The 27,227-nt window shown below is 37.5% G+C and overlaps 3 protein-coding genes across 4 annotated transcripts; 2 read left to right on the forward strand and 1 right to left on the reverse strand.

Annotated features, from left to right (window-relative positions):
* Window positions 1-22: 22 nt before the first annotated feature.
* On the forward strand, window positions 23-5,393 carry twsg1b (twisted gastrulation BMP signaling modulator 1b). Its single transcript, XM_051881241.1, has 4 exons — window positions 23-451; window positions 611-710; window positions 2,764-3,024; window positions 4,450-5,393. The coding sequence occupies exons 1-4, from the start codon at window positions 347-349 to the stop codon at window positions 4,629-4,631; spliced, it is 648 nt and encodes a 215-aa protein (XP_051737201.1). The 5' UTR covers window positions 23-346; the 3' UTR covers window positions 4,632-5,393.
* An 863-nt stretch (window positions 5,394-6,256) lies between these two features.
* Window positions 6,257-19,350, reverse strand: ppp4r1 (protein phosphatase 4, regulatory subunit 1). 2 transcript variants are annotated; one of them, XM_051881235.1, is made up of 20 exons: window positions 19,156-19,350; window positions 19,007-19,048; window positions 18,239-18,323; window positions 16,828-16,934; window positions 16,479-16,621; window positions 16,260-16,406; window positions 14,816-14,923; window positions 14,659-14,724; window positions 14,136-14,294; window positions 13,946-14,064; window positions 13,456-13,871; window positions 11,301-11,443; window positions 10,935-11,012; window positions 10,679-10,864; window positions 9,465-9,626; window positions 9,293-9,393; window positions 9,062-9,182; window positions 7,981-8,109; window positions 7,760-7,901; window positions 6,257-6,936 (listed from the first exon to the last, which is right to left on the reverse strand). In XM_051881235.1, exons 1-20 carry the CDS (start codon window positions 19,160-19,162, stop codon window positions 6,773-6,775), a joined length of 2,625 nt encoding a protein of 874 aa, XP_051737195.1. In that variant the 5' UTR covers window positions 19,163-19,350; the 3' UTR covers window positions 6,257-6,772. The 2 variants fall into 2 exon arrangements, with proteins under 2 accessions (XP_051737195.1, XP_051737194.1); XM_051881234.1 differs by having other exon boundaries at window positions 18,239-18,374.
* Window positions 19,351-19,833: 483 nt separating this feature from the next.
* vapa (VAMP (vesicle-associated membrane protein)-associated protein A) lies at window positions 19,834-26,794 on the forward strand. Its single transcript, XM_051881240.1, has 6 exons — window positions 19,834-20,168; window positions 21,378-21,530; window positions 21,616-21,719; window positions 23,792-23,872; window positions 23,961-24,134; window positions 25,818-26,794. Exons 1-6 carry the CDS (start codon window positions 20,111-20,113, stop codon window positions 25,977-25,979), a joined length of 732 nt encoding a protein of 243 aa, XP_051737200.1. The 5' UTR covers window positions 19,834-20,110; the 3' UTR covers window positions 25,980-26,794.
* The last annotated feature ends 433 nt before the right edge of the window (window positions 26,795-27,227 follow it).

A 27,227-nucleotide genomic window follows, 5' to 3' on the forward strand; every position in this document is an offset into this window, starting at 1 on the left:
CTCGCGGTGAGTGTGTGATTGTGTGTGTTTGTGTCTGAGAGAAACTTCTTCAGACTCTCATCGAGTCTTTAGTTCGTGTCGCTCGAGCACAAAGTGAATCAGGAGAGATTCACACTCGATGACTCAGTGTTTGTGTTGTGAGACTCGAGGAACCTGAAGTCCCGCGGTTACTGTAACACGTGCTCGATACATTCACTGTTACTTTCAAACGAGTCTTTCATGTCGCCGCTCATTGTCAGTCGGAAGCCGCTTTTGTCTTTGATGTTTGAGCTGTTTGTTTATTGCGTCTGTCTCGGTCTCTCATTCCTGTGCTCAGTTAGGTCCGGTGGGCTCGGTTCGGGTCGTAATGCAGTCTTCATCAGTGTTTCTTCTTCTTCTGTCAAGTTTTTCTCTTGCTTTGGCCTGTAATAAAGCTCTGTGCGCAAGTGACGTCAGCAAGTGTCTCATTCAGGTAAGAGTCTCATATTTATGTATTATGTTGGTTTTTGATGGATCACAAACAAACACTTGAGCATTTTCAGCTTCATAATTCTCATGTGCATCTACTGGTTCTGAATCACTTTTCATGGAGCTTCATGGCTGTTCTTGTGTTGTTGTTGTTGTGGAGCAGGAATTGTGTCAGTGCCGGCCGTCCGATGGGAACTGCTCGTGTTGTAAGGAGTGTATGATGTGTCTGGGAACTCTCTGGGAGGAGTGCTGTGACTGTGTGGGTAAGATCATCATGTTATCAGTATATTACAGAACCTTCTCATCCGCTGCATCATCTGTTCTGAAGGAAGAAATAATCAAGTGCATATAAACATGTACACTTACATATGTTACAAAAGAGGTCAAACTCATCTGCATAAATAAATTAATCTTTTTTTTTTTTTTTTGATTCATGTGAGATTTTTAATAAAGTGAGGCTTTAGATTGTGAACTCTTTTCACATTTTTCATCCTGTTACAGTGATGGTAATTGTGACTCTTTATCTCACAATTCTGACTTTATAACTTGTTTGTCTCACAATTCTGAGTAAAAAAGTCTGAGTTGTGCGAAATATAATATATTAAACTCACATTGTGAGAGGAAGAAGTCAGAAATGTGAGTTTATTCCTCACAATTCCAACATTATTTTCGCTCTTTATTTCTTGCTATCGCATGCGTATTTCTCTTCCATTCTGACTTTTTCTTGTGATTCCGACACCAATTCCTGCTATCCCAATATTTCTCACTAATCTGACTTTGTTTCTTACCATTCCGACATTATTTCTCACCATTCTGACTTTTTTGTGATTCCAACATTATTTCTTGCGATTCTGACTTTTTCTTGTGTTTCCAACTAATTTCTCACCTTTCCGACTTTTCTTGCCATTCCGACATTATTTCTTGTGATTCTGACATTAATTCTCACCATTCCAACTTTATTCCGATTCCAACATTGTTTCTTGCCATTCAGACTTTTTCTCATGATTCTGATTTTCGTGATTCTGACTTTCTTGCCATTCCAACTTCATGTCTCGCCATTCTGATGTTATGTGTCACCATTCCAACTTTTCTTGTGATTCCAACATTATTTCTTGTGATTCCGACATTTTCACTATTCCAATGCTATTACAACATTTCTCACCATTCCAACTTTATTACAATTCCAACACTATTTCTTGCCATTCTGAGGTTATTTCTCACCATTCCAACTTTTTCTTGTGATTCCGACATAATTTCTTGCATTATTTCCGACTGATTTCTCGCCCTTTCCACTTTTCTTGTTATTCCGACATTATTTCTTGTGATTCTGATATTAATTCTCGCTATTCCAAAACTATTCCAACATTATTTCTTGCCATTTCAACATTATTACTTGTGATTCCGACATTATTTCTCGTGATTCTGAGGTTATTTCTCGTGATTCTGACTTTTTCTCGTGATTCTGACTTTCTTGTGATTCCGACTTTATTTCTCGCCATTCCAACTTTTCTCATAATTCCAACATTTCTCGTGATTCCAACATTTCTCACCATTCCAGTGGTATTCCAACATCTCACTAATCCGACTTATTTCTCACCATTCTGACTTTTTTGTGATTCCGACATTATTTCTTGCCTTTCCGACTTTTCTCGTGATTCCAACTAATTTCCGCCAATCCGACTTTTCTTGTGATTCCGACATTAATTCTCACTATTCCAACACTTCTTGCCATTTCAACTTTATTCCGATTCCAACATTATTTCTCGCCATTCTGAGTTTTTCTCGCCATTCCAACTTTTTCTTGTGATTCGGACTTTCTTGTAATCCGACTTTATTTCTCGCCATTCGGACTTTTCTCGTGATTCCTACATTAGTTCTCGCTATTCCAACATTATTTATCACTATTCTGACTTTATTCTGACTTTGTCTCTCGCCATTCTGAGGTTATTTCTTGCGAATTAAAACTTTAGAATTGTGAGAAATATAATAAAATATATAAAACTCGCAATTGCAAGGAAAAAATCTCATAATTCTGACATTAGCTGTCGCAATTCTGAATTCATAATTCGCAGTTCTGACTTTTTTCTTTTGTGAGAGATAAAGAATTGCAAGAATAACAAGAATTGTGAGATAAAAAGTTACAATTACTTTAGTTTTTTTTTTTTTTTTAATTCTGTGGCAGAAACAAGCTTCTATAACAGCCTTTATTTATTTATTTATTTATTTATTTTGTCAGTCTAAATCGAGTTGATATTTAGTTTGTTCTGAGAGCTGAAGGTGCTTGATGTTTTATTTGAGTGTTTCTGTTCCTCTCAGGCATGTGTAACCCCAAGAACTACAGCGACACGCCGGCGACGGCCAAGAGTACGGTGGAGGAGCTGTACCGGCCCATCCCGTCGCTCTTCCGCGCGCTGACCGAGGGCGAAGCGCCCATCAACATGATGGTGGTGTCCTTCCCCGTGGCCGAGGAACTGTCCTACCACGAGAACCTGGTGTCCTTCCTGGAGACGATGGAGGACGCGCACCAGAGCGTCTCGCTGCCGGGGAACAGCATCCGCGCCAGCTACGACACGCAAGGTGAGGAAAGAGCGCTCGCCTCGCGCTTCACTGAGCAGGAACGTCATTAGCTTGAGCTTCATTCATTCCGGCGGTGACCTTGTGACCCTGAGCTGTGACGGTAATGAGACGTCCAGCGGCGAGCAGGTGTCCGGACTGACCAGACGGAAATGCATCAGATCACTTCACAATTAATGACATTTATGTCACACTGGAGTTGATATATTTGACTCACACATTACTGGTAAAAGTTTAGAATAATTGAGATTTGTTAATGTTTATGAAAGAGTCTCTTCTGTTCACCGAGGCTGCGTTTATTTGATCAAAACTACAGTAAAATTGTGAAATATTATTCCAATGTAAATCAGCTGTTTTTTATGTGAATATATAGTAAACTATAATTTATTCCTGTGATCAAAGCTGAATTTTCAGCATCATTACTCCAGTCTTCAGTGTCACATGATCCTTCAGAAATCATTCTAATATGATGGAAAACATTTTAAAAAATCTTAGTTATTCTAAACTTTTGACCAGTAGTGTACTATTTTATTAACGAGAAATGATTCGTTTTAAATGTTTCAAGTTAATTTCAGTGTGTCTTTAAATAACTGATGAACTTTTAGTTTTTAATTGACTTAATATGTCAATTTGGACTTGGCATTTCATAATTTTATTTTTTTTGTGTCATAATTATGACTGCATATCATAACTTTGGCTTTCCATGTCATAATTATGACGGCATTTCATAATTTCAACTCTTTTTTTTGTTATAATTTTGACTTTAGGTCATAGTTAGTCATGACTTAGTATGTCAATTTAAACTTTGCATGTATTAATTTAAATTTTTTTATAATTATGAATGCATGTCATAATCTTGATTTTTAATTTCAACTTTATAATTTTTACTTTTTAAGGTCATAATTTTTTTTTTTGTCAATTTTTACTTTGCCTGTCATAATTTTTTTGTCATAATTTTGACTTCATTATTTTGATTTTGTATGTCATAATTTTTACTTTATAAAATGCAAAGTAAAAATTATGAAAAAATGAATTATAACATGCAATTTCATTTTTGTGATAATTTTGACTTTCCATGTCCATTTTGATTGTCGTATTTTTGTCATAATTCTTACTTTACAACATGCAAAGTAAAAATGATGACAATATAAAAATTAACATGCAATTTAATTTTGTCAATTTTGATTTTGCATGTCATTTAATTTTTTTTGTCAATTTTTATCTTGCATGTCATAATTTTGATTTGTCATCATTTTGACTTTGTCATCATTTCAGTTTTTATTTTGCATGTCAAAATGTTTCCCAAAGCATGATTTTTGCTCTTATGTGGCGGATGTGCTTCCACACACTGATCTGATCTGATGTCGTCCATGTGACCCTGTACTGATGTTGTTTCCTGATCTGTGCGTCTGTCTCATCTCTCTCCAGATAAGATGTGTACGGTGGTTTACTTCGACGACTGCGTGTCCATCCGTCAGTGTAAGCAGTACTGCGAGTCGATGGGCGGATCCAAGTACCGCTGGTTCCACAACGCCTGCTGCGAGTGCATCGGACCCGAGTGCGTCGACTACGGCAGCAAATCCGTCAAGTGCATGAACTGCCTGTACTGAGCGCAGTCCTGTCAGTTACTGATGTTTTGTTATTGTGTCCTGCGTCACGCAAAAGATTTTGTATATATTATTTTTATTCTTGCAGATTCAGCTGTAGCCTCATACATTCAGATCAGAGAAATGATATTGATAGAGATTCTTGAATAGATAGATTATCAGATTATTATTCATAATCAGCATATATTATGAACTTTCTCAAGGTCTTTATTAAGACTGGATGAAGTTAAAATCATTAGTTTGTCTTCAGCAACAAAATCCACTTGTAAAAATCGTCCTTTCGCCGAAAGTGAAGCTGGTGTTAGTTTGATGTAGAGACGCTTGTTTCAGACGCAGGTGAACTTGAGTGATAGAAATCACTGTATTTTCAATAAAACATCTCGTTTTATTGTTTCATGATTTTTTTCTTTTTTTTGTCATGTATTTTTTTGTTTTTCTATTTCATGTTTTCTTTCTGTTTTGTATTTTTATTTCTCATTTCTTCTCCTTGATTCATGCGTGGCTGATGTCAGTCGCTCTGTTTCCGCTGTTAATCGCGCGTCTCTTCGGGTCACAGGTGTCCTAATGAAGCGCCCCACTTTCAAACACAAAGACCTCATTCAGTCCCATGAGCCTCCAGTCATCCGTCCAACTTCATCTACAAACTCACTCAGCTTTCATAACGTGTGACGTTCACTTGAGTTTGAGTTCTGGTTATGATTGTCAAACTGAAATATTGTACTGTTATTCTCTGCAGTATCTGTCAATATGAAACATTTGCTATTATTTACATGTTTCTGATCTTTATTTATGAATCATTCAACTTCATAATCTTTCATCAAAATGTAATTTGAACCTCAAATAACATTTAAGCTGTTGCCATTTTTATTGTGAAGTCATCAACAAAAAGGGTAAAACTTTACAATAAGGTTTAATTTGTTAACATGAACAATAATTATAATCTTACATCAATAACTGTAATGATTAATCTTTGATAATGCTAAGCTGACATTAATAGATCATATTAAAAGGTCAAATGTGTCTGATAACATCAGTGTCGACTCCGGTTTGAACAATGTAAGGCTGAACACCGTCGTCATTTTGGCTGCGTGAGATTCTCCAGCTTTGTTGTTGTTGAGCTGTTAAAGCTCCGCCCTCTTCTGGAAAGCAGAGCTCATTTGCATTTAAAGGGACACACACAAAAATGGCATGTTTTTGCTCACACCCAAATAGGGGCAAATTTGTCAAGCTATAATAAATGATCTGTGGGGGATTTTGAGCTGAAACTTCAAAGACACATTCTGGAGACACCAGAGACTATATTATAGGTCCCCTTTAAGGTTAAATGTGTAACAATATATTGTTCATTGTTAGTTATTGCATTACCTAATATATCAAAATTATTGCAAATTGTTATAACGAATAAAATTAAAATATTAACATTAAATCTCAATATTTGAAATGGTTAAGGTTAATTAACATAAATATAACTAAATTGACTATTTATTGATCTATAATCAGTATTGTTCATGTTTGTTCATAACACAATGTTAATGTATATGACTTGAAAAATGTAAAACTTTATTTTTGATGTTGAGATGAGAAGTCGTGATCGTCTTTGGCCGAACGACTCCAAGAACAACAGCAAGTGATTTCATCTGAAATTTTATTCTGGACAGGTTAAGAGAATAACATCAGCTATTCATGATCAAAAACAGGAATATATACAGAAGAGTTTTGCATTAAAACACTCAAGGCTTCAAGTGAGTTTCAGATTGAATGTTCACATGGACCACTCGTGATTTCCGTTAAAAACACTAGTTCACATGGTTCGTCTGAGCAGACGTGTGACAGTGTCCATCAGTACAACAATGTGCTGCGCTGAAGATTAAAAGAGCGACGCTCGAGCCCTTGAGATCAGACAGACGCGTCCCGTCACTGATATATATATGCAGCATATATTAGAGTCGTTAACCCGGCCGCCGGCCCGGTCACATGTCAACGGTTTAGTCGTTTGATTTCTCCAGCTGTTCAAGTATTCTCTGGTTTAAGGAAGACGCGTTTAAGGCTTCTGTGGCAAAATAAGAGAGAATGCACAAAAACCCCACAAATAACCCAGGGGCTGTAGTGAGGTGCATTCTGGGAAAGCTGTTAGAAGTCTGTGTTCAGTATGTGGAGGACGTGGTGCTCATGGCGTCCTCGTTCAGACGGGTGCTTCCGGGATGGACGCTGGCAAAGTATTTGACGTCTTTGTCCACGTCCGTCTGCAGGGCGACCAGAGTGTGCTCCAGCGCCTCCTGCTGGCAGCCGGCCGAGTTCAGGAAATACTCTACAGTAGAACACACACACACACACACACACACACACACACACACACACACACACACACACACACACACACACAGAGTGAGCGCAAGGAACGAGGCAGTATCCACACAGACAGGACATGAGGGGGGGGTTTATTTATGAAAATAAACATTCATAAAAGCACTAAATAAAAGGGAAAAAAAAGAAAATGGAAAAAAGAAAAATAAAGGAAAAAAAAAAAAAAATAATGAAAATAAATAAAAATGGGAAAAAAAGAAAAGCTGCAATAAAGAAAAGAAAGAAAAATAAGGAAAATACAGAAAAGGGAGGGGGGGGAAAAAAAAAAATCAATAAATAAAATGAAAGAAAAAAATAAAAGACAGAAAAAAAGCAAAATGAATAAAAAGAAATAAAAATAAAATACAATTAAAAATAGAGGGAAAAAAATAAAATAAAGAAACAAATGAATGAAAATATAAAAAAGAAAAAAGACAAAGAAAAAAGGGAAAGAAAATGTTAAAAGAAAAATGAAAAAAAAAAAACAATAGAACTAAAATAAATACAGAAAAGTGACAAAGGAAAAAGAAACAAATAATGAAAATAAATGAAAAAAATAAATAAAATGAAAAAAAAAAAACCAAATAGACAAAGGAAAAATAAAAAACAATAAATAAAGTGAAAAGGATAAAGAAATAGAAAAGAATAACAAAGAAAAATGGAAAATAAAACAAAGCAAAAAAATAAATGAAGAAAAGAAAGAAAAATACATGAGAAAAGGAAGAAGAAAACAAAAGAAATAAAAAGAAAGGGATGAAATGACTGAATGAAAGTGAGACGGCGCACACCTCGCTCCAGCAGCGTCTGCCGCAGGGTTTTGGCCAGCAGGACTCGCACGTTGGGAACGGGATCCGTCGCCAGCTGCAGCAGCGGAGGGAGCAGATGCTCCGAGAACTGATCCAGAGTCAGACACTCCTCCTCGATGGACAACTGACCAACACAGAGCTGCGCGTCAGGACAATCCACACTGATGATGATGAGGAGGATGATGAAGAAGAGTGCGTCTCACCTGACAGACGAAGGCAAACGCCTGCCGGCCCGACCACTTCTGAGAGTGGCAGAACTTCTCCACCAGCTCGCCCAGAAAACTCACCAGCAGAGACGAACACGACGACAACTTCCTGATGATCTCACTCACCTGAAACAGAGCGATTCTTTGAGAAGAACGACTCACTGGAACCAGAGCGATTCATTCAGAAGAATGACTCACTAGAACCAGAGCGATTCATTCAGAAAAATGACTCACTGGAACCAGAGCGATTCATTCAGAGGAATGACTCACTAGAACCAGAGCGATTCATTCATGATTCAAACATCACTACAGTCTCTCCTGAAATAACCAAGACAGAAAGAAGAAGAAAAAAAAAAAAAACTAATAAAAGAAAAAGGAAATCAGAAAAAGGACAAAATAAAAATAAAAATAAATAAAAGACTACGGAAAAAAAGAAAAAATAAAGACATAAAAAAAAGACAACTAAGAAAAAAAATTGAACAAAATAAAAAGGAAAAAATAAATAAATAAATAAATAAATAAATAAATAAATAAAGAGGGAAAAAAAAAATAATTAAAAGGGGAAAGAAAATATAAATAAATTTAAAAAGAAAAAAAAAAAAATAAAGGAAAAGGAAAAGAAATTAAAAAGAATTGAGAAAAACAAAGAGAAAGTAAAAGGGAAGAATGTTAAAAAAAATAAGAAAATGAAAGTGAAATAAAAAGAAAAAGAAAAAGTATGAAAGAGAAAAAAGAAAGTGAAAGAAAAAAAAAAGAGTAAAGGAAAGTGAAATAAATAAAGAAAGAAATTACAAATAAAATAAAAGAAATTAAAACATTTAATTAAAAAGAAACAGAATAAAAGGAGGAAAAAGAAAAGTGAAAGAAAGAAAAAGTGAAAAGTAAAAGAAAAAGAAAGTAAAAGAAAATGAAAAGAAAGTGAAAGAAAAAGAAAGTGAAATAGTAAAAGAAAAAATAGAAAGAAAAAGAAAACAAAGTGAAAGAGGAAAAAGAAAAGTGGAAAAAAAAAAAAAGAAAAAGAAAAGTGAAAGTGAAAGACAGACAGACAGAGAGAGAGAGAGAGAGAGAGAGAGAGTACCAGTCTGTAGGACGTCCAGCGAACGGACGACACGCGGTCAGTACAGAGACAGAAGGCCAGCGGTCTCAGATAATCATGGACGTCCTGCGCGCTGTACAGCTCCAGCAACAACACCAGCTGCCTGTTACACACACACACACACACACACACACACACACACACAACTCTGAGACATGACATCATCAGCGACATCATCACTGACATCATCACCACAGCGCAGCGCAGTCGTACTCGGCCAGCTCGGAGCGAAACCTCCAGTTGCGGCTGTTGTCCGTCACCAGGAACTCCTGCAGCTGATACAGATACTTCCTCCTCGTGTCCTGATGCAGCAGCTGAAAGAGGAACACCACATGACCATCATCATCCCACACACACACACACACAGTGATGAAGCGGACCTGACCTTGAGGAAGTCGTAGAGGTGTTTGAGGACGCCGATGCGGACCTCGTCCAGGTCTTTCAGGAAGCTGTTGAAGATGGGCACCAGATGAGCGGCCGTCAGCTGATCGCCCAGGATCAGAGCCAGTTCATGGATGGAGAACGCCAGCGTCCGCCGCACCTTCCACTGACACACACGCGCACACACACACACACACACACACACAGACAAGAGAGAGAAATTAACTGATGTGTAAGGGTGTGTGAAATACATTATCTACAATAATATTGTGATTGTTGGTCCCTATACTCAAGATAAGAGCCAATACCAATACCTCTGTCTGTCTTTATATTTTTATCTTTTAATATAGTTAATCAATAATCACACGAAGAGTGGCGTTTCTTCTCCAAATATCAGCATGATTACAAATGTGGTATTGATTTTATACAACAGTTCAATAACCAAGTTAATAATAAATGACATTTTAGACACAATATTGCCTGTTTTTGCTACGAAAAAAGTTTCAGTCAAAGCCACAGCGGTGTTTCATTACTGAATGAACGAATCATTTGAATGAATGATTCAATGATTCAAATCAGCCATTTGAATGAACCGGTTGAATCTCAATGAGTCATTAACAATGACTTGCTGCCACCTACTGGTGGTTTTACTTTCACATTTAAAGTATCTTTTCATTTAAAAAAAAAAAAATCATTTCAAATATCAAGATTCAACGCTTTACGAATAAATCATCGAAACATTATTTATGAGTTACACTATATTTATTACGATTTGCTAAACCGTGTGCACAATTTACTAATTCGTTCCCTCGATTTGCTAAATCATGCGCATGAATTATAAAGCGAGGGAACTAATTAACAAATCGTGCAAAGGATTTATTTTTTTCTTCTAGCATGTCATGTGCAGGGCTCTGTACTTTATAAAGGTAAAAATACCCATAAAAATCAATTTAAACCTGCCAAAGGTATCAGCACAATAAACACACTCAGCAAAATATCTGATCATCATTAGAGAAAATCCCAGAAAACATAGCCATCATTTTTCGTCAATAAACCCCTCCTGCTGTGCCAAGCTGAAAAAGGATAAAGAGTTTTTAAAAAGTATTGAGAAATGTGTCCTATGTACTGTTAAAAAAAAAATATATATTGCATATTGTATGAGGTAACAAGTGTCTTGTGCATGTATTATATGAATTATTAGAAGCAAGACGAACACACCTGCATGTCGGAGGCCAGCGTCTCATACGTGTCGCGCAGGCAGTGCCAGTTCTGCCGTCCTAACGTCAGCGCCACGCCGGGCAGACTGTAGGCGCAGTGCTTGGCGATCTCCATGTCCACTGTCTGAGCGCGCGATGGGTCCGTCATGGACAGATACTGGTCCAGTAACGCCTGAGGAACCACGTCCTGCAGCGGCAGCACACATGTCAGAGCAGAGCATGATGGGATTGAGCTCATGATGGGATGATCAACTGACCTGCTGTTTAGATTTCCTCTCATCTTCAGGATTTACGCTGCTGTCGCTCACGTCAGAATCATCGTCGTCATCACGCCTCTGAAACACAACATACTTCTTTTAATTTCTATTCATTAATATAACGATAGTTATAAAGAGCAACATTTAAATACAGATATTTGATAAACATTTTTGTAGTGCATGAAAAATGCCAAACAAATCAGTTTGGAATCAGACGGATTCACATTAATGAATTGAACTTAACATGATACTGGGAAAGATGGGCTGGGCTTTGACAGATCAGGATCATGAAACTAGTATAATGATATGATCGTAATTATCAAAGTAAAACAGAGCATCAACATGATCCCAGTGCGGTGTGTTCACCTGTGTGTCATCTGAACGGCGCTCAGAGGAATGCTGTGAGCTGAAGGGATTGGATTGTGCCGCTCGGGGCTCCAGGAAAGCGTCTTCCAGTCCAGAGTCCAGCGCCGTGGCTCTCAGAGCGGCCGTCAGGACGTCCACTTGTGCTGGAAAACACAGATCAACACAGAAGGTTTTCATGCTTGAATGTTCATTATTTTCCTCATTCTCCATTGTTCAGCTCCTCTCTTCCCAGTCTGTCAGTAACGCTCTGTTTAGTTCATGTCTCTATGAAGCCCCTCCTTCTGAAAAGCAAAATGTCCCGCCCCTTACCATAACCGCCAGTTTCAACACAACTAACTAACTCAACCAGGCCCCGCCCCTTTATTCTGCATATGAATTATTTAAAGAGGAATATTGCGAAGAAAACTCAAAATGGAGGCGTTTCAGAGAGTTCAGAAACACCGATATAGAGATATATTCATGCTCAAACTATGGAAGCTTGTTTCCGCCACTAAATAAAAATTTAAAAAAAAAAAAAGGTAATTGCAACTTTTTATCTCACAATTCTGACTTTTTTTCCCCTTTCCGCAATTGCGAGTTATAAAGTCGGAATTGCGAGTTAAAAAAAAGTCAGAATTACGAGATATAAAGTCAGAATTACGAGTTAGTCAGAATTGCGAGATATAAAGTCAGAATTACGAGTTATAAAAGTCAGAATTGCATGATATAAAGTCGGAATTGCAAGATAAAAAGTCGGAATTGCAAGATATAAAGTCAGAATTACAAGATATAAAGTCAGAATTACAAAATATAAAGTCAGAATTGCGAGAAATAAAGTCAGAATTACGAGTTATAAAGTCAGAATTACAAGTTATAAAGTCAGAATTACAAGTTAGTCAGAATTGCGAGTTATAAAGTCAGAATCACGAGATATAAAGTCAGAATCGCGAGTTATAAAGTCAGAATTACAAGTTAGTCAGAATCGCGAGTTATAAAGTCAGAATCACGAGATATAAAGTCAGAATTGCGAGCTATAAAGTCAGAATTGCGAGTTATAAAGTCAGAATCACGAGATATAAAGTCAGAATTACAAGTTAGTCAGAATTGCGAGTCATAAAGTCAGAATTGTGAGAAATAAAGTCAGAATTACAAGTTAGTCAGAATTGCGAGTTATAAAGTCAGAATTGCGAGTCATAAAGTCAGAATTGCGAGTTATAAAGTCAGAATCACGAGATATAAAGTCAGAATCGCGAGATATAAAGTCAGAATTGCGAGTTATAAAGTCAGAATCGCGAGTTATAAAGTCAGAATTACAAGTTAGTCAGAAATGCGAGTTATAAAGTCAGAATTGCGAGATATAAAGTCAGAATTGCGAGATATAAAGTCAGAATTACGAGTTATAAAGTCAGAATTGCGAGATATAAAGTCAGAATTGCGATATAAAGTCAGAATTGCGAGAAATAAAGTCAGAATTGCAAGATATAAAGTCAGAATTGCGAGTTATAAAGTCAGAATTACAAGTTAGTCAGAATTGTGAGTTATAAAGTCAGAATTGCGAGAAATAAAGTCAGAATTGCGAGCTATAAAGTCGGAATTGCAAGATATAAAGTCAGAATTGCGAGTTATAAAGTCAGAATTACGAGTTATAAAGTCAGAATTACGAGTTATAAAGTCAGAATTACGAGTTATAAAGTCGGAATTGCGAGTTATAAAGACGGAATTGCGAGATTAAAAGTCTTTTTTTATTTTTTATTTCATGGCAGAAACATGCTTCCATATCAAACAGCAGTATTACACACTAAAGAAAGACAAAGTCCTTTTTAAACAACCATCAGATGTGAAGCAAAGCCTGTTACTTCAGAACACACAGTCTGCAGTTATTGTGCGTCACTCCTTCTGTTTTTCGGCTCAGTGTTTCAGTAACTTCCTGTGCTCGTTTCCTTCCACTGACACAAAGGTCTCGCTCCAGCTGCTTTAAGACTTCTGTTCCTGAAAACTCTTATTGATGAATATGACAGTATTTGGCTGTATTGTGTTTTGTAGTGCAAAGTTTGTCAAATCCTGCAACTAGGGCTGGGAGATTCAATATTAATATCAATATCAATATCTATATTAATATAAATTCAACCACCTCAAATCTACTTCCTAATCACAATGAGAAAGAAGTGCCGCTCACCTTTGACATCCGGGTCGTCTATGTGCGGCTCCAGGTTTTCGATGAGTTCCTCCAGCTGTTTCCTGCCCAGCGCCGGAGCGGACGGACGCTTCTCCTCCTCCAGCAGCTCCAGGTCCAGGTCGATCTCTGGGATGGGCGTCCTCCAGTAGTGGAAAGAGTTAAAGAGCTCCTGCTCGTCTTGTGGAGCGGGCGAAGGCGAGGGATCATCCTGTGCTGATGCCGGTGAATCCTCGTCGGCTCCAGACGAAGCCTCTGTCTCTTCAGGAAGGCACTTAGAATCGTCTGCCGTCAGGACCTCCGCCGTCTGCTCACCTCCGCCCTCCTCCGCCACATCCTGCTCCTCACAGCCAGAGGGATTGTGGGAAACAGCAGACGTCTCTGCTGCGGACGAGCTGCCGGCGGCATCTGCGTTTGTGCTGAACGACACACAGACGAGACGTGAGCGAGTGAAGGTTCATCCTCAGCTCTCTTCATCAGTCAGTCGTCTCACCTGTGTGTTTGCGCTCCGCTCCAGTTGCCCTCGTCTCTGAAGTACTGACCCACGTTACTGCTGGGGCTCGCAAACGTCGAGATGAACTGACCCAACGACTGAAACGCAGCCTGACGCACCTGCCGACCGCAGCACACGCTCATTAACACAGAATGGACAACACAGAAGAGATTAAACGGATTGGGCGTACCCAGCGGGAGGGATCGCTGATCAGACTGATGAACAGAGATGAAAGTTTCGTCCGCCGCACTTCTGGAGACGTGGCCGAGGACACCGTCATGAAGCACTCGGCGCAGGCCTTCCGCACGCCCCACACATTATCTGAGCAGAGCTGGAAGAAACGCGGCAGCTGGACAGGAAAGGGAGAGAGGAAGGACAGGAAGACGCCTCAGACGACAGGAAATGAGCAACAACTATACAAAACAAATCACAGAGCTGATAACATCAACATTTATGTAGTCTGATTTTGAGCCCTTTTCAAACTCCGTTAAAAACAAACTCATAAAAAGAGCAGAGCGGGGCTAGTTGTCACATGTTTTACCCCAGTGTCTTATTTTTAAAGTCAGTTTCTACCTAAAACTTTAAAATATCGACATCAAAAGCCTACCAACAGAAATTAACTGCTGCTAGAGAAAACAAGCACATGTAACCTCACATTTACTGCCATCTAACCCATGTGACAACTTGCCCCATCTCTCCTGTATGGATCATACCAGCAGCTCCTCTGTTGCCTCTCCTCCAACAACACTGCAGATGTCACCGAAGTTCGCCGCACAAACCTGTCGGACATAAACACACACCTCTGATCAGCGACGAGGACAGAGCGTCTTCCTTTGGACTCCCGAACACGAGCCAATCAGAATCACCCACCTTGCGCACGTGAAACATCCTGCAGTCGCAGCACATCTCGCAGAAGCGCGGCAGAAAGAGTCGCTCGGTGATGTCCTTCCCCACCATCGGCGCCATTTTACAAATAATCTGAGATAAACATCAGAAACAAGCACAAGCACTCATTATGATGTTATGAAAAATAATATATAATTATAGTAATAAAATAATAATTAAATAGGCCTATATTATTTACTTTAATGCTTTAAAATATTTATATAATAAAAATAAGGTAGACCCATATTATTACTTTAATGTTGTAAAAATTCATATTTATATAATTGAAATATAAAATCATAATAAAAATAACAAAATAGGACCATATCACTAACTTCATTGTTGTGAAAATTAATATTTATATCATATAATAAAAAGATAATAAAATAGGCCCATATTATTTACTTTAAATATTTATATTACATAACTTAATACAAATTATAATAAAAATGTGTTCAAATTTACTTTAATGCCATGAAAATTAAATATTTATAATTAAAATATGTTATAAAAATGATAATTAAATAGGCCCATATGATTTACTTTAATGTTGTGAAAATTAATATTTATATAACATAATATAATAATAAAAATGATAATAAAATGTGTTCAAATTTACTTTAATGCTGTAAAAATTACATATTAATATAATTAAAATATAATATAATAAAAATGATAATAAAATAGGCCCATATGACACACTTTAATGTTGTGAAAATTAATATTTGTATAATAATAAAAATAATAAAATTGGCCATATTATTTAGGTTAATGCTGTGAAAATTAATATTTATATAATTAAAATATAATTTCAGAATAAAAATGATAATAAAATAGGCCATATTTAGGTTAATGTTGTAAAAAGTAATTTAATAAATAAAAAATATAATAAAATTACTTTAATGGTCTAAATATTTAATTAATTATAATATAATAACAAATATAATAAAATAGGGCTATAATATTAACTTTAATGCTGTAAAAAAATAATATTTATATAATTATAATATAAAATATAATAATATAAAATGCCCATATGTTTTACTTTATTGCTGTAAAAATGTATATTTATGTGATTTATTGTTTTATATTATAATGCAGACTGATTAAACCCACAAACCTTCATTTTTTTTATGAAGGAAGGAAGAACTTTGACTATCTTTGTACTTTTTTTTTTATATTATTTTGCAAAATGTGATTGAAATGTAAACTGCACAATTGCTGCGGTTATCTTAAATAATTGCAATTAGATCAAATAATCACGATCAGATGATTAATCAATCACGACAGGCCTAAGTTAGGATAGTTTGTTCTCTAAATAAGTGGAAGTAGAGAAGGAGACGCTTCAGTGAGTAACTATAGGACACTTTCAGATCATCATCACACAAACACAAACAGCTGATCCGAGTGAAAAACGGCAGACTCTCACCGCCATGGCTTCGGTTTTCACATCGTCGTTGCTGTCAGGAGCAGTGAGGTCCACCAACACGGGACACACCAGGTTCTCCACGTCTCCTCGCTCGATGAGCTCCTGCTCCAGCAGAACCAGCAGCGCCGCCTGACTCGTCTTACGCACCTGACGCAGGAAACACCATCAGCTTCTTGATCAGTTCCTCAACCTCAAGCAGCAGAAAGATCTCACACTCACCAGGTTATTCTGGTCAGCCAGGTATCTGACGACGATGGGTAAGAGGTACTTAGAGAAAGCAAATGGAATGGAAGGTCTGTTCTCCTGACAGAAGATGGCGATATGTGGGATTTGCTCCATGAGCTCCGCTCGAACCGTCGGCTCTGAGGAACAAACGTCACTCCATTAAAACAACTAGACAATTCATAAAAACACAAGCCTAAATATGGCTGAATATAACTGAAATATGCACAACACCACAGGAAAAATACCAAATTAAAGATTTTAAAGATGAGATTATGATAGTATCTAATCAAAAACAAGCCCTTTGAACCGGACAGAAGAGTGAATCAGCGAATCATCTGCGTACCGGAGTCGTCTGCGAGTCTGTCGATCCTCTCCAGCACAGACACACACTCGCGCTCGTCCTCGCTGACGGCTCGGAGCGTGTCGAGAAGACTGCGGGCCACCATCTGCCTGAAACACACAGATCAACATCCCAAGATTAAAAACATTTAACACCGTTGAATGACCTAACAAAAACAGGCAGATCTGAGATCACTAAAAAAGCTTCTTATACTAGAGATTTCATATATCTCACACTGCATTGTGGGATACAGCATCTCAAACATGATTTGACAGATAAAGCAGGTCATTTGCATACTGTAGAAATAATACTATTAGTAGGGGTGTACGATAATATCGTAATTGTTGTTTTAACGACGTGCAATCTGACATTACCAAGTATGTCTCTCACTTTGTAAAAATCAAACAAAAACACAGTAAAAATGTCAGATTGCGTGTCATATGAGTATGTCTTTTAGGCTTAAATTTATACACTTTTATACACAAAGAGTACTGTTTTTCCCCCCCAAACATCAGCACAATTACAAATGCGATATTGATTTTATACAACAGTTTAATAAACAAGAAGTTAGACCTGTTTTGCTCTATTTTACTAAAGAAAATAGTTCCAAACAAATCCACAGAACTCTGAGCAACACACAGCAGTGCTTCGTTACTGAATGAATCAGTCCGTTTGAACAAATTGGCTGAATGAATGATTCAATGACTCACTCAATAAGAAAGTCAGATGCTTCGATCCTGAAACGATCAGCCGTTTGAATGAATCGGTTGAATTAACGACTCAATGATTCGCGCATTAAAGGATTAGTTCACCTCAGAATGAAAATTTCCTGATAATTTACTCACCCCCATGTCACCCAAGATGTCTTTCTTTCTTCAGTCGAAAAGAAATCAAAAAACTCCATCTCATTTAAACTTCAAAATCGTCTAACATCGTTGTTTTACCTTTTTTTGTAAAGGTCGTTTGACTTAGTCTTTGTAAACACTGGATCGGTACTTCCACCTACGTCACGCGTGACCTTTCCAACATGATTACGTAATGCGTGGAGCATCACAGAGCAGTGCAAGACGAGCATTTGTGGTTAAAACGTACATAATTTTTATATTTTTTAGAAAATGTCCGATGGTTTCTCTAGATAAGACTCTTATTCCTCGTCTGGGATCATGTAGAGCTCTTTGAAGCTGCACTGAAACTGACATTTGGACCTTCAACCCGTTGAACCCCAGTGAAGTCCAGAAGAAAGAAAGACATGAACATCTTGGATGACATGGAGGTGAGTAAAACGCTCAGCAAAATATCGTTTGATCTTCGACAAAATCCATCATTTTTGTCAATATCGCACACCCCTAACTAGTAGTTTGCGATTCCGAACAGACTCAGTGTGAAAGTTTCACACGTCTGAATGAGTCTTTACCTGTTGAAGACGTTCTCGCTGCTGATGTACTTGTCGAGTCGGCCCAGAGGAGTCAACATCTCATCCTGAGTCACGAAATCCAGCACTGAAGGTATAATAATGGCATCAGACTCTGAGCTGTATCCATCCACACCAACTACAGACAGAGACAGCGTGAGCACAACACACACATCCCACAATCCTCTGCGATTCCAGCTTCATCAGCGACGAGCGCGAGATCCTAAACTTTGCAATGAACTTCTCAGTGAAAACTTGAGGATTAGAAAAACCTGTGAGGTTTTTGCTCAATTTGATGACCTGACGAGTCTAATTACTATTCGCTGACATGGTTAAATAATGCATATAATTGACAGGGTTCAAATTAATCATATAATACGTATACATAACACATTATACATAATCAAATATCTGACTTCAACTGATTTGAGCTGAATAATGACACTTTTATCTTCTGTACAGCTGCTTTATAGCTTGACTCATGTTTGATGAAGTTTGCATCATTTTCAAGCCCAAGCACAGCTGTCTAGCGAATCACTATTAAAAAGTACCATGTTTGTACCATGGTATTACCATGATTATGGACATGGGGTTCTTTGAAGGTCTGTTTAGGTGAATACACACATATATCTCAAATTACCACAAAATTACAGTCTGATAGCAGCGGGTTTGCGCGGGTCACGTGACCTGCTGTTTATGAATCACATTAAAACACAAAGTTGACAACATGCTAACGCTATTCACACACACAGACTCAGAGATGAAACTCACATCCGTCCGTGTCCTCCTGTGAATCCTGCAGCAGAGAGAGATCTGAAACACACGACACGATCAGTGAGTGTGTGTGTGTGTGTGTGTGTGAGAGAGAGAGAGTGTTTAGTCAGAAGTGTGTGTGTTCGTGTGTGTTTAGCTGTACACACCCGCCATCGTGCGCTGCTTCTACATTTAACCCGCTTCTGTGCTGATGGCCAACAAGCGCCGCAACACAAACTACACAAAACTACACAAAAACACACAAACACGCGCCTCAGAACTCCACTCGAGCACTGCCGCCGGGCCCGCGCACTGATCCTTTATCACGCACGCGCCGAGGGCAGCCTCTAGAACGCGCACGCACAGACGGAGTGTCCGAACGCATGCGCAGTAACGAACATTTAAGCATTTGTTTTTTATTTATTTATTTGTTTGTTTGTGGATTAGATCATTTTAAGCCATTTAATTATTTTTAAACATATTTTTTAATAAATTTTTTATACAGAACAGAGCTACAGTAATATATTCAGTACGTGTAAAACACATGGAATGACATAATTTTGGTTAAAGAATAATTTTATTGCATTTTATTTTATTTTGTTGTTGTTATCGGAGTCTAAAAGTAATACGTTTATTTGTTGCATATGACAGATTATTATTATTATTTTATTGTTATTATTATTATTATTATTTTTTAAATATTTGGCGTGGCAGAAGGCTGTAATTGCTCACACAAATTACCAGTTCGACCAGTTTCTGTGCTTTTATGTATTTGTTGTCTAGAATGACGTGTAACCCCAAGGTTCATCAGTCACAGCGCATGCGCACTGCGACCACAGCTGCTGAAGTGATTCTGATGAACCGAATTATTCCCGCGTCTTTGTCGTTTCATTAAACAGACATATGTGGAAATAAGATAACAGCTGCTAGCGAATAAAAAACTGTAGCAGTTTCCCCTCCTTTCATCTGAGTGACGTGTCCCGCCGTGCGCGTAGCCGGCCTGCCTCTAGTGCTCGAGCCGCGCGGGTGTGTGAGTGTGTGTGTGAGAGTGATCGTGAGTGCGCGCGCGTCGTGGCCGGGGCTCTTGAGCAGCACGCGAGTGTGTCCCGTTTAACGGCTGTCATGTCCAAACTGGAGCAGATTCTGATCCTCGACCCGCCGAGCGACCTCCGTTTCAGAGGTAAACCCGTGTGTCTGTCACTAACAACCGGCTGCTGTAGTCGAACCGGCTCGCGGAGGCCCCCGGGCCCAGGCTGCGCGCGCGTCCGCATGCCTGCATCCCTCCCTCGGCTGCAGTTTAACGCGACGCGCGGGGATTTGCAGGCCTCTGGGGAGGAAAACGCATATGAATCATTGTTTTAATATCCGCTCTTTTTATAGATCGTGTTTTGATCTTAAATGCGAGAGAATCGTTCACTCGTTAGTGTGTGTTCGGTGTCAGTGAGCTGTCACAGTTAGCATCAGAGCTAACAACAGATTAAAGAATGAATCTGATCTGTCATTATTGCTGCTCGATCACGAATTAAACGCGTTTTGAAGGCAGATGTGATCAATACTGCAGTTAGTGCTTCACTGAGGCTGCTTTAAGGTTAAACGAGTTGTTATGCATCTTTACACAGCTGATTTAAGGCTCAAAATTCGGTGTAAATTCTGTCTAAATTATACCTGCTCTGACCCACCTTAGCACCTAGTAAAAAATACACAATTAAAATAGCTGTGTATATGCATTTATGCCGCATCTAAGCCACTTCAGAAGTGCTTTTGTGCCACATTTACAGTGTAAATTTGGTAGTTTGCAACTAAAATGTAACTCTAGTGTTTGAAGGGTCATACAGACACTGATTGCATGATCAAAACTGCATTCAGTAGTGTTTGATTTAGCACAGCTCTAGTTTATATTAATCCCTCTTTATGCAACTCTTTCATTTGAGTCATAATGGAAAATGTTTGATTCTCCAGGACAGGCTGCTTGTGTTTGTGCCGTAAGGATAGGAATGGGTTTTTGCATTATTTATGAATGACATGTCTGCTTTTACACCAGCAATGAATGAACCAACCAGTCTGACGACACGTGAGCCTTACAGGCGAAGCTTCATTACACGGGATTCACCATTAATATTCACAAATACTGATTATTATTGTCGTAGGGAATTTGGATTACACTGTGAAAGTGATTTAACTGTCAAAGTGCTACAGTAAAAACTTAAGTTCCCTTACTATATACAAGGAAGGATACATTTCATGCCTTTTAACAGTAAAGTACTGTTTTGGGAAGTAAAAGAGCAAGTCATAAACTGACATTCCCAGAATTCCTGTATGACACAGTGTAACATTCCTGAACATTTTCCACACAGATGCAGAACCGTTCATGTGTGTGTTTTGTGCGCAGGACCCTTCACAGATGTGGTGACCACTAACCTGAAGCTGAGGAACCCGTCCGACAGAAGAGTATGTTTCAAAGTGAAGACCACAGCTCCTCGCCGCTACTGCGTGCGGCCCAACAGCGGCATCATCGACCCCAGCGCTACGGTCACTATCTCAGGTCAGAGATCGTCCATGTGCTTGTGTTTACGAGTAGATCTGGCTGTGTGTGTGAGGGCTGATGGACTTTGTCTTTTCTCTTCCAGTTATGCTGCAGCCGTTTGATTACGACCCAAATGAGAAGAGCAAGCACAAGTTTATGGTGCAGACGATTTTCGCGCCACACGGGGCGACGGACCTGGAAGCGATGGTGAGCGCTGGATTACCGGTTCATCTTCAGCACTCAGACGCAGGAGACAAAAATAATTTAACTATGGCTGTCAATGTTAACACGTTAACCCATTAATTCAAAATCATAAAAGGGTTAGTTCACCCAAAAATGAAATTTCTGTCATTAATTACTCCCCCTCGTTGTTCCACACACTTCGTTCATCTTCAGAACACAAATTAAGATATTTTTGATGAAATCCGAGAGGTATCTATAGACAGCAATATAATCAACACTTTCAAGGTCCAGAAAGGTACTAAAGACATCGTTAAAACAGTCATGTGACTGCAGTGGTTCAACCTTAATGTTATGAAGAGACGAGAATACTTTTTGTGTGCAAAAACAAAACAAAAATAACCACTTTATTCAAAAATCTCTTCTCTTCCCCGTCATTATCCTTACGCAGGTGACGCTTCCATGTAGCGTTAATCACGTTAACGAAATCTATGACGAAAAATGTTTGTCAACAAAGTTTTTTCCCCTGACTAAGACGAGACTATAATAAGGACATTAAGCGATAACTGTGACTATATCAACATGCAATATTGTTGACGAAAAAAGACGAGACTAAGATGTATTTAAAAGAACAAAAACTTTACCAAAACCCTTTTTATTTTTGTTGAAAAAAGAGGAGCTAAAACATTTCAGACTGCTGTACAAGACTGTATAGTTTGGGGTTGCCAGATATCCCCCAATCAGAGCTTTTCTGTTAAAACAGACTTTTTGCTTTATGCAATTTGGCAACCATTCGCACGCGCTCTCTGCGCCATGTTCTGAAAACACCGACATAACGGCAGCTGTACTGGAGATCACCGTTTGAGGTATTCTGCTTAAATGAAAGTGTCATTCAGCCAGTGTGTGTTCTGTCTTGAACCTCTACTGTACTGTTTGCGATTGTGGTTGCTGATTGTATTTACGCAACCTCTGTGTGGCAATATGTATGGCCTTTTTTGCTGTTGTTTTAATAGAGAAATATTAATGCAACTTCGAATTACTATTAGGAATATCTCTGTTATAATATTTTAGAGTAGCTTTTTGTTTTAACGTTTTCATGATGTAGACAGGGCGAGTGTACGTCTTTGGTGTTTATTGAGCTTAGGCTATAATTATAATCTACACTAGATGAGGTAAAATAAACCATGCATATGATTCGATATTCTGTTGATTTGTGCTTATTTGGTGAACTGATGAAATGTAAAAATACATTTCCCAAATGACAACAATCATTGCAATTAAAATTGAGCAAAATATTTTTTTTTTATCATTTTAACCATTATACAGTATGACGAAAATGTGTAAGTTTCCATTGACCAAAACGTGACTAAAATGCCAGTCGACTAAAACTTGACTAAACAAAAACAGGACAAGGTTGACTAAATATGATAAAAACTAAAAGTTACATTTGACACAGGACTAAGGAAGCTTCGGAGCGTTATGAATCTTTTGTGTCGAATCATGATTTGGATCGCGTGTCAAACTGCTGAAATCACGTGATTTTGGCGCTCCGAACCGCTGATTCATAACGCTCCGAAGCTTCATGAAGCAGTGTTTTGAAATCGGCCATCACTATATAAGTCGTTATTTTGTTTTTTTTTTGGCACACCAAAAATATTCTCGTTGCTTTATAATATTAATATTGAACCACTGTACTCACATGAACCGATTTAAATATGTTTTTAGTACATTAATGGATCTTGAGAGAGGAAATGTCATTGCTGGGCCTCATTGATTTCATCAAAAATATCTTAATTTGTGTTCTGAAGATTAACAAAGGTCTTACGGGTGTGGAACGCCATGAGGGTGAGTAATAAATGACATTATTTTCATTTTTGTGTGAACTAACCCTTTAACTAATAAACTTGATGTGATGTTTTGTTCATCTCAAACGTGGACCCAGAAATCAATTCTCCTCTAAATCCTGGAAACACTATTTTTGTCGGTCCATATTTGACAGCAGGAGCCTGAGAGAGATGTGTGTGAGCGTGTGATTTCCTGTGTGGGTGAAACGCCTGCTATCAGACATGATAATGTTGTGGTAATGTTTTGTTTTGCAGTGGAAAGATGCCAAACCAGACGACCTGATGGACTCTAAACTGCGTTGTGTGTTTGAAATGCCTTCAGACAATGAAAAGATGGTGAGTTTGTGTTTGTAGTCATGACTGTTAATCAAAATTTGAGTACTGTAATGAAGCTGATACTGTAATGAATCTCTGTTCTGATCAGAATGAGCTGGAATCAACCAAAGCTGTGTCCGTTCTGAACGTGTCGAAGGCCGACGGGACGTCAGGAGCCAAAGCCAGCAGCATGGACGACGCGGAGATGCGGAAAGTCATGGAAGAGTGCAAGAGACTTCAGTCAGAAATGGGAAAACTGCTAGATGAAAACCGCCAACTCAAGGTACCGGAGAACATCCACACCAGCCTGGTTCTGCTGCGTTTAATACTGCCATGAACTGACCCAATAAAACTTGAAATTAGTATTGTGATCTAGGTCAGGGATTCCCAAACGTTTTTGTCAGACCAACCCCTTAGATGTAAAATATTTGATTTTTATCAAATTAATATTTGATAAATATTTGAATAATTTAGCAACATATTTGCATGTTCACAGTTGTCTTATCTCAGTCACATGACATGAAAGAAAATAGATAAAATATTTAATATAATATTTAAAGTTTTTAAAAAAATATTAATATTTAAAGTGTGAATATAATATTCAAATATTAATAATATATTTTCATCAAGCGTTTTTTTTTTTTTTTTTTTTTCACTATTAAACCTCTTTTTATTTGTAATGGTGTCTCAGTCCTCAGTACATTCACACTGGGTTTTTAGGAACCAATCAGATTTTATAATAATAATAATAATTCCTTAACTCTAATTATAAATATGATGACAGAAATATAGGCAATTACTGTTGAAAATTACAATTGTACTATAAAATAAAATAAATTAATTTATAATATAACATTTTACACTACAAGTTACAATATATTTGTTTTAATTTCTCCACATTAAAACAAAATAGTCATTAATAGACGTGACATGCAAGAAAATAGATCAAATATTTAAGATAATTTTAAGTGTTTTATTTAAAATATGAATATAATTAACATCAAAATATTAATAATTTTAGCAAGCTATTTTATTTATTTATTTTACAGTCTCAGTCGACATTACATTCACACTGGCATTTTAGGAACCCAATCAAATTTTATAAATATTAATTATTATTACTTAACTCTAATTATAAATATGAAGACAGAAATATAGGCAGTTACTGTTGTAAATTACGATTGTACTGTAAAAGAAATTAATTTATAATATAACTTATTTTGCACTAAGTAACACACAAGTTACAATATGATTTGTCTTAAATTTACCACATTAAAACAAAATTGTCACATGACATGCAAGAAAATGGATAAAATATTTAATATAATTAAGTGTTTTATTTAAAATATGATTATAATTAACATTAAAATATTAATAAAATATTTCTAGCAAGCTATTTTTATTTATTTATTTATTTATTTATTAAATTTTTTTGCTATTAAACCTCTTTTTAGTTGTAATAGTGTCTCAGTCCATATTATAGTCACACTGGCATTTTAAGAACCCAATCAAATTTAATAAATAATAATCATAATTTTTACTTAACTCTAATTATAAATATAAGACAGAAATATAGGCATATATATTACTGTTGTAAATATAATATAATCATTTATTTTACTCTACAACTTACAATATGATATTCATGTCTTAAGTTCTCCACATTAAAACGTTCAAACCCTTTAAACATTTGTCATTTTGTAAATTACAAACAACAGCAGAAGAGTCATTTACGAAAGTTTGAGTTTGATTGGACTCATTAGCATCAAAATATATGAGAAGTGTTTCTTATAAAAGTTCAGTCTGTTTATTTCACTGTCCCGATGGTTGAATGTGTGCTGTGAGCACTAGGTGGCGTAACGATCTCAAAGATAAAGCCAGACGTTTGACATCAGACTCTGTGACATTTACAGCAGATTTCATTGTTATTAAACTTACCGTGTATTTACCTGTTGCTCTCGATCAGGATGAAGGTCTGAGGATGAGGAAGGCCAATCAGTACGACAGCTCGGTCTCGAAGTCTTCAGCGATGCTGAGCAAAGAGCCGGCCTCCAAATCGCTGCCCTCCCTGCTGGTCGTCATCGCCGCCATCTTCATCGGGTTCTTCCTAGGGAAGTTTGTCTTGTAGAGGTTCTGGGCCTGGCGAGCAAAGCGTGCGTTCTTGTCGATAACCGTTGCGTCTGCGCAGACGAGCCCTACGGCAGCGGAAATAAACGTGTCTGTGTACAGGATCATTCAAACGGGCCTTGCCTTTCTCACACGGTTAGTGCACACACACACAAGCAAACACACACACAAACACACACACATACACACACACACACACACACACACACACACACACACACACACACACTCTCAGAAACGATGGCTCGTTTCTCCCTCTTTTCCGCCGTCTGTGGTTCCGGGTGGGTTTTTCTGGGGGTCGGGGAAGAAGAAATCGTCCATTTGTCAAAGCATCACTAGCAGCCCAATGGAGGCACTGTGTGTGTGTAGAGACCTTGAAAAAACGTCAACCTATGAATAAATAAAAGGACGTGTTTCTCTTTTTCTCTGTGGTTTTATTAAGAGTTTAATGGAATGTTTTAAGTGTCATGTACATGTTCTTTTAGATTCTTTTGAGAAAAATGGGAAATGCAGATTCGTCGTAATAAAAGAAAAACAAACCAATCGTCTTTGCTACTTGTCTCTGGATGGTGACGTGACACGCGTTCCCATTCCACCTTTATTTTCTTGAATGTGACGACGTCAGCTGGGAACACGCCTCCTCCTCATGAACGAGCCCACTGACACAAACGCCGATTCCAATCATTTCATGGAGTTTTCTTTATGCAGATTATATATTCAATTGTGAGGCAACTTGACTGAATAAAAATCTCCATTTGCAGTCCTGTCCCGTGGTATTGAACATTTGCTGAAATAAAGAATCTTTAACACTCTTCATCCTGTCTTCAGTTTGTCTGTGTGTAAAAGGAGAATGTTTTTTTAATGCCTCAAACGCCGCTGTCACGATGATCAGTTGTGCATGAGAATCAATCAACTGTTCAAACGCACAATAAATGTTTTTCTCACTATTAAATGTCTCTGCGTAAATTATATGCTGGAAATGTGTCTAGATTCACACAATCTGATTTAATCTGACAATAAGAATCGTTTTTCAAACATTGTCCATTGTTCTACAACATTACTTAATCATTAATGGCATCAGATACAAAAACTAAGTTATTTTAGTATCATTAAGATACTATTTTTTTTTAAATTCATTTTGTGAATCAGTTTTTATTTATATATATGTAATATATAATATATATATAATTTTTTTTTTTTTTTCGTTTTAGTTTTTTTTTTTATGTTTATTTCAGTTTTAGTATTTTTA

Source organism: Ctenopharyngodon idella, chromosome 22 (assembly GCF_019924925.1).
Source record: "Ctenopharyngodon idella isolate HZGC_01 chromosome 22, HZGC01, whole genome shotgun sequence".
NCBI lineage: Eukaryota > Metazoa > Chordata > Actinopteri > Cypriniformes > Xenocyprididae > Ctenopharyngodon > Ctenopharyngodon idella.